This window comes from Miscanthus floridulus, chromosome 2 (assembly GCF_019320115.1).
Source record: "Miscanthus floridulus cultivar M001 chromosome 2, ASM1932011v1, whole genome shotgun sequence".
Taxonomy (NCBI): domain Eukaryota; kingdom Viridiplantae; phylum Streptophyta; class Magnoliopsida; order Poales; family Poaceae; genus Miscanthus; species Miscanthus floridulus.
In genome coordinates this window covers 15,604,923-15,613,025 of record NC_089581.1, presented here as the reverse complement: position 1 = coordinate 15,613,025, position 8,103 = coordinate 15,604,923, and the positions used below count along the sequence as shown (strand labels likewise).

The window sequence follows — 8,103 nt, the reverse complement described above, 5'->3', positions numbered from 1 at the left end:
CTTACAATGTGTTTTGTTCAATTACAACATGGGTGATAAGATCAAAAGATTGAGTATGAATGTAGCATTTAAGTTCATTTAGCAGAAAGGGTTGAATTGCTTAACCCATGAAAGAATTGTCTATCTTTACATAATGTATCGAACTTTACATGATTATGACTATCATCTTCTAGAGATAGGATGTGCAATATTTTAGCTCATTTGGTTAAAACTATGAGATCAAGAAAGTGGTGCTAGGAACAAGCTTGAAAACATGTTGAGTTAATCAGGTTGGATCAAGTAAATGTGTAACTTAAACATGTTTGTTTCTTATTTTTATTATGTGCAAACCAGAATTTGTCCAAACTCTTGTATGTGTGAGTATGGGTTTTCGTTGCCTTTTCCCAAGAAGGATTGATCCCAAATTAATTTTATGAAACACGAGCGAAGCTCATAGCCAGGGGTTATGATAGGCTCTAAAGATTTCATTGGTTCTAGGCACATGCTTGTAGGTGCAACGTATTGATAGATAGGTGTGGAATCCATAATAAAAAAGGAAAAGAATAAAATAAAATAAAGAAGATAAAATATAAAAAAACTAAGGCAAGGTCGTAGTTAATTCAACAACTATTTCCTCGGCAATGGCGTAAGAAAGCTTGTTGGTATATTTAACGCGCACAGATAAATCCACAAGTGCACGGATACCGCTGTAGCTTTCATCCGGAAATATTCCAAGTATCGTATCCACAGGGAAACGTGTAAGACTAACAACAGTCTAACTTAATAAGAGATAGTGACTAGGTTAAGGTTTAACTTAATTAGGAGTAGCAACAAGGCTAAGAATAAATAGGAGCGTAGAGGGGATAACTAAAGTTCTCTAGTTTTGACTTGGGTAAGCTTATGTCTTCTACTATCCAACTGGGGACATTACTAGGGAAAGACCAGTAGAGGATGCTTTCCTGTGCAACCGCGTCCTACGTGGGCCTACAGACGGGAGGTGGACTACAAAGGATCAACGAAGCTATATAGTACAGGCTATATAGAACTTATGTCACTCACGCGATCTACCACCTTCTGGAATGCAGGGTGCATCCACGATTAAACCCAAGTCTAAGCACCACGCTTACACTTACGATTAATACCTTACTCCCCCTATGTAGAGAATAAAGCACTCAAAAGAGTCATAAATCTGATGAACAATATAAACAAGATGCTTACTTAAAGCAGAAGTTGATTACCAGAGAAATCTCAGAAGCAAGCTCAGATAGAACTTGAATCCGCCAAGGTACAAGCCGTAGAGAGAGCACCGATAGGCCAGCACCTCCTCCAAACTCTTCCCTCACTCTCTATCTCACTATTTCTATTTATAAGACTAGATCCTATGGAGGACTAATCTTCTCTTGATAGCTGGCTCTGATCCTCATGATATGAATTAGGGTTTCAGGGATCTGCTCAGGGAGGGGGGGGTACTGGGCTGTTTATATAGGCCGGAGCGTCAATCGTGTGCCCTTGGATCAAACTGACTTAAAGGACGACGTAGATGCAACCTAGGAGGCGGTGGGGAACCGACTTAGCAACGAGGGGCTGACTGGTGGACTCTAGGGGTCGGACGGCCTACATGCAGGGTTTCGGGCTCCGCTTCGGTGGAGAACCTCCTAGAATCTTCTAGAGTCTTCTCATTTCGGTTATGCTGCGGAATTACGCGATTTCATTTGACGAATAGGTCCCCCTTGGCGGTTTTCTGGATAAACCCTGTTGAAAACATAGATTTACCAAAACTCGTGGAATTTATTAGTTTAAACCAATATACCTATGTTTGGTGATGGAATTAAGTATAAATACATATTATGTTGATGGTTTATAATTGATGTTAGTGACCGTCAACGCCGTCTTCAACCTCTCGACATTCCATGTCCTTCTAGTAGTGGTCCAGTGGCCACAACTTATAGGAGGGGTTGGGGGTGCTTCCCCACCACCCTAATCGTTAGATCTGCCCCTGGTCGGTAGTACTGGAGCCTTACTAATGCGAAACAGATCTCATCCGCATGCTTTTGGTGTTGGTACAATTATTTTAAAGCTTACTTTAGGAAAGACCATGCAACAAGTCCTCTCTATCAAAGAGAGTATAGTTAGGGCTCTCTGTTGTGTATATATGGTTTTCAATTAGTCTTTGAACAAATGTGTTGTCTAAACTTGGGACTTCTATTGGGAAAATGTTATGAATGTGGAGGTTCGCTCCTCTTATCTTTGTTTGATGTGTGTAATAATGTTGTGAACCTTGTTGTTAATTTGGACGAGTCAAATATTTAGCATTCACTATATAATCATATGAATTTTGGTTGTTTCATGTGGCCAGTAAGTCTGAATTTAATGCCAAAATTTACTTTGGTCAAAGGTTCTCTAAGTCTGAATTTAATGCCAACATCGCATCACATGAGGACACAAGCATGACAGATGATTTCGACTGGATCTTTGATTAACTTGTTCTCAAATACGTGTTTTTCAGATTGCCCAGCAAACAAAAGAACTTCCAAAATTGCCCAGACTGCAATGTGTAACAAAATGCTAAAATGCGCATCCCCTAAATATTTGTTGGACTTGGATGCGTCTGAATGGGTATATACGACATACAGAGGTCTTAGAGTAGAGAATTCAGTCCTGTATACTCTTTTTTTTAAAGGAGTATGTGATATATTGAATGCTCTGTTTCTAAGTTTGTTTTTTGAAAAAAATAAAATTATCTGGCTATAGCTAAGGCAGCGGCCGCCAATCCTCCATGTGACTCCATATCCATTCAGCTCGGTGGTACTCGTGTCACAACCGAGACGCGCGCCATCATCACCACAAGCACAAGGTTTCAGACGCCGATCCACGTCTTGGTTTTGCTTCTGACTTCCCAGCTCCTGCCATGGCGGTACCTCACGTCCTGGCCCTGCCCTTCCCTGCCCAGGGCCACGTCATCCCTCTGATGCAGCTCTCCCACCGGCTGGTCGAGAATGGCATCGAGGTCACATTCGTCAACACCGAGGCCAACCACGCGCTCGTACTAGACGCGATGCCGGCTGACGGCAGTGGCCGGTCGCTCGACGTCGATGGCATCCACCTGGTGGCCGTCCCAGACGGACTGGCCGACGGCGACGACCGCAAGGACCTCGGCAAGCTCGTGGACGGGCTGTCGCGGCACATGCCGGGATACCTGGAGGAGCTTGTGGGTAGGACTGAGGCGTCCGGGGGCAAAAAGATCAGTTGGCTCATCGCCGACGAGGCCATGGGGTGGGCGTTCGAGGTCGCCAAGAAACTCGGCATCAGGGCCGCCGCCTTCTGGCCCGGGTCGGCTGCCTTCCTCGACACAACGTTGAGAATTCCTCAGATGATACAGGACGGCCTCATCGACGAGAAAGGTTTGCAACTGAGATACTACAACCCTCGTAGGAGTAGCTGCTCATTTGTCAGCACTATGCTAAGTATATATACTTTTACAGATACTTTTGCTGTCATGTGTCATGTGTCATGCGCATCGGTAGAATTGTCAGCGTAGGACGAGTATATTCTCTTTGAGGGCCAATTTTGGCATCATATTTTTAGAACTGTGAATTGCTTTGCCTGATGGCCTGCGTTCTGATTGGTGATTCTCGAACAAGTGCAGGCTGGCCAAAACGGCAGGAGACATTCCAGTTCGCGCCGGGGATGCCACCGCTCCACACGTCGCAGCTACCGTGGGACAACGCCGGCGCGCCGGAAGGCCAACCGGCCATATTCCAGCTCGTCATCCGGAACAACGAGGCCAAAGACCTCGCCGAGGTCATCGTGTGCAACTCGTTCCGCGACGCGGAACCCGGGGCGTTCAAGCTGTACCCCGACGTCATGCCCATCGGCCCCCTGCTCGCCGACCGTCAGTTCCAGAGACCGGTGGGGCAGTTCTTGCTGGAGGACACCGGGTGCCTCGAGTGGCTCGACGCGCAGGCCGACCGCTCCGTCGTGTACGTGGCGTTCGGCAGCTTCACCGTGTTCAACCCGCGGCAGTTCGAGGAGCTTGCGCTGGGGCTGGAGCTCGCTGGCCGGCCGTTCTTGTGGGTGGTGCGGCCCGACTTCGCCGCTGGCCTCAGCAAAGCGTGGCTCGACGAGTTCCGGGACCGTGTCGGCGGCAGGGGCATGATCGTGAGCTGGTGCCCCCAGCAGCAGGTACATATGTTCCACGCCATACTTGCAGCGTCGTCCTGCACAGCATATCGTCACCGTGGGGTGCTTCCTTCCACTGGACAGGTGCTGGCTCACCGTGCGGTGGCGTGCTTCGTGTCGCACTGCGGGTGGAACTCGACGCTGGAGGGGATGCGGAACGCGGTGCCGTTCCTGTGCTGGCCCTACTTCACGGACCAGTTCCTGAACGAGAGCTACATCTGCAACGTGTGGAGGACCGGCTTGGCGGTGGCGCCGGGGCCGGACGGCGTCGTGGCCAAGGAGGAGCTGAGCGGCAAACTGGAGCGAGTCCTCGGAGACGACGGGATCAGGGAGAGGGTGAGCGCGCTCAGGGACGCGGCGTGCAGGTCCATCGCCGAGGGTGGGTCGTCGCATGACAACTTCAAGAAGTTCGTGGACCTCCTGAAACTGAAAGAATGACGGTGCTAGCTTTTTTCTCATGGGAAAAAAAGAGAGCAGGTTTGCACCGGCGGAGCTCCATAGAGGCGGCCACACTGGGTTCCTACTCCCCTTTTCCTAGGAAAGACTAATAAAGCTTTATGTATGATAGCAAACATCCTTACGTGTTACAAGTTACAACAACAGGATATATATAATAACGTAAATGCTAAAAACTAAGGGACTTGCTATATATACACCTTTTTTCAGTCGACGTCCACAGCCCTTGGATCTGCATCCAATGGCTCGTCTCTATTGTTTTTCTTCTTCATGCAAGGAAAACGGGTCCGCGAATGAACCCGAAAATCAACCCAGGCAACTACCGGGCCCGTCAAGCCTTAACGGGCACATGATCCGATACCCGCAATGGAGATTTGCAGCTCATTTGGCCCAAAATGAAACAATCGGCCCAATAAACATACATACAAGCATACACTGAATAATCTTGGGCCATACCACAAATCAAAATTAGGACCTGTTTGGCACGGCTCCTCCTGAGGGGCTCCTCCGGAGGAGCCAGAGCCGTTTTGGAGGAGCCACAAATTGTGGCTCCTCCAAAACAGCTCCGGCTCCTCTGTTTTTTACTGAAAAACGGCTCTTCCAAGAAAACGTTTGGCAGGACTCCTCTGGAGGAGCCGGAGCCGGAGCCGGAGCCGGAGAGGAGCCCTGCAAAACAGGTCCTTAATATAGTGCCATTTCTATTCTACTGCTGCAAAATGCACAACGAATAGAATATTCAAAATTACAAAACAAGAATATGAAAATTGCACTTTCCAAATAGTGCAAATACTATGTGTTGTTATTGCAATTTTACTATATATGTATATAAGTAAAAGTATTGGTATATTTATACAAAATCTAGCTCATAAACGAGGAGTCTGCTGATAGTACAATTAAAGTGTACTATTTTCTATGCAATTATCTACAATTGACTAAAAATTATCACAGGATGCAAATGCATGTTGGGAGGCAAAATCTTTGATATCCTTGAATAAGTCTGTAGCCATACAAGCAGTTAGTAGTCATTAGTCAAAAACATGTACACATGTACTGGTCAATAAATAGAAGCAACAGCTAAAGCCTAGTAAAGATGAAATGAGCATACAAAGAAGCTAAATTTCCAGTTCAGCTCGGCATACTTGACCAATGAACCAATTAAGCAAAGCCATCATTCAATTAATAAGTCAATTTAGATTTTCCTATTCTAGATTCCCACAATGTGTGAACTAGTTTGATAGATCAGATAGCATCACACCAGTTTTGGTAGTACAATTCAGTTCATGTGATGAGTGGCCAAAACGAGCACTTTGGTTAACAAGTAAATAGCACTGATGCCTATAGAGCACTATCAGAACCAACGACATTCTTCTCGCCAAGGCAAAAAAGAATTTAACTGCATGGAACTCAACACAAATAAACCAAGATGCAACTAGATTACCAGAACATGCATGTCTGTTGATGCAAAAGTGGATCTGCAAACACAAAGGGCTAATACCCGAATCGATATCCAAAGCGTGCCAGTCGATTTGACCTGTTAATCGACAAGGATGAAGATACGAGCACTTTGGTCCTGACAACAGCGATACGCCCGGAAGTCACGGCCAAGAGGTACTCACGCGGAACTCGAGAATCGCCGAAGGTTGCACTGCGATGCAACTCGCCGAATCAATGAGAACTCATAAAAAGAAAAATGTGCGAATTGACGAAGTCGCCGAAAAGTAAGTAGATGCAAATAGGAGTAAAAATTAGTTTTGATATTGATTGATATATCTTTTACATTGCCCTTCAATCTATATTTATACCCTGATCTAAAGAGACATAACCAAACATAACTAGAACACCAAATCCATACCTAAGGAAATACGTGACTCTTACATGAATCATATTCTAATAAATACAGAAAAGGAAATCAACTCCTATCTATTTCCCTGTCCGCCTCAATTACGATGGAAATCTCACCGACCTCCTTTCCATCGGCATACTTTCTGTTTCATCGGCAGTAGTCTTCAAGCCTTCCTTCATCGGCATCGACAATAACACCTCCAACTTCATCGGCAACGCTCGAATCTAAATCAACCTTTCCATCGACCATCACCAGTCATCGGCAACCATCTTTACAAGCTTCATCGGCTGTCAGCGTATACAGTAACTTTCCTCCTGCCGATTAGTCCACTCCGATCATTTTGACACGTGCAAAAAATGGTGTCAACACATGCCCCCCAATTTCGGAGTATAAAACCATTAATGCTCCGAAATTTACTCCAGATAACGTTTGCCTTCGCCCGATTACCATAACTCATCCTCCAAGCCAAAACCTGATCTGTTATCAAATCTAATCAAATCTAATCCTGATTCACGCACCTCAGTAAATATCGCACAATCGCCAATCACTCTTGCCTTGATTATGGTTAAGATACCGAAACAATAATCCATCGGCAAGATCCTAACATAATAATGCTGCCATTTTCAGAATTAAAATATCCTGTACCGATATCTCTTCCAAGTCATGATTACTTGCCATCAACTCATCTGTACAATCCCCTGATTATCGTGCGAACAGTTACCATATCCATCTGAACCACCTCGACCTACATGCGCGCGGTATAGAGATAAGTCCAAAATACCCCTACTCCAAGCGGCTTATAAATAGATTCCTCCGGAACGCTCGTCTTCTACCCTCAGACTCCAATCTTTGACATTTTCTCTTTCCGGCGGCGACTCCGACGAACAACTGCGCGACCTCAACCAACAAGAACTCTTCTCCAGCGTTAACCTCAAGTCTCCGGCTCGTGCCCCCATCTTCCTCAAGATAATGGCGATCAACTTCGACGTCCCTGCGGTTCGTTCCACTTCCATTACCTTTTACCTCGATTCCCCTAGTTTTTGCAAATTCATACAGTTGGTGATTTTTCTTTTCTTTTGTTCTCTGGATCCTTTAAACTTAGGAACTGCGCAACAAATTAGTTATTCCAACCGATCAGCCGCATGTCCAATGCCTAGGACCAATGGGCAACCCAGATCCAACTGATCTGATTAATGCGGAGGTTAACAGAATCCCCTTTAGAGCCCAAAATTTCTCTCTGAATTTATGGAAAGACACATTCCGATCTTGGCCCAAAACCACCAAAGGGTGGAAAGATTGGTACTTGAGGGTTAATAGATCGATGCAAGTATACTGGGCAGAATGGAAACTAGACCAATGCATTAGGCTATCTATTGCCGATATGCAGAAGAATGAGTCAATGATGATTGCAGCTGCTTACTTCTGGTCAGACACAACAAACACTTTTATGTTTGGACATGGCCCAGCTACTCCCACACTTGCCGATGTATACATGCTCACTGGTTTGGATATTTCAACTGCCGATGAAGGCTCTATCTATGGCAGAAAATCTGAATATAGGGTGAATACCCGCAACATCGGCGGTTGGACAGGATACATCCAAGAATGCCAGAAGACTGGGACAGTTAATCAGAGGGAACATGCCA

At 45.7% G+C, this 8,103-nt stretch overlaps 1 protein-coding gene across 1 annotated transcript; it reads left to right on the top strand.

Annotated features, from left to right (window-relative positions):
* Positions 1-2,887: 2,887 nt before the first annotated feature.
* LOC136538032 (UDP-glycosyltransferase 83A1-like) lies at positions 2,888-4,668 on the top strand. The gene is made up of 3 exons (XM_066530012.1): positions 2,888-3,380; positions 3,626-4,161; positions 4,243-4,668. Exons 1-3 carry the CDS (start codon positions 2,888-2,890, stop codon positions 4,594-4,596), a joined length of 1,383 nt encoding a protein of 460 aa, XP_066386109.1. The 3' UTR covers positions 4,597-4,668.
* The last annotated feature ends 3,435 nt before the right edge of the window (positions 4,669-8,103 follow it).

Coding starts and splice junctions, on each gene's coding strand:
- LOC136538032 (XM_066530012.1), top strand. CDS start 2,888: ATGGCGGTACCTCACGTCCTGGCCCTGCCCTTCCCTGCCCAGGGCCAC. Junction 3,381..3,625: donor CGGCCTCATCGACGAGAAAG/GTTTGCAACTGA, acceptor GAACAAGTGCAG/GCTGGCCAAAACGGCAGGAG. Junction 4,162..4,242: donor GCTGGTGCCCCCAGCAGCAG/GTACATATGTTC, acceptor TCCACTGGACAG/GTGCTGGCTCACCGTGCGGT.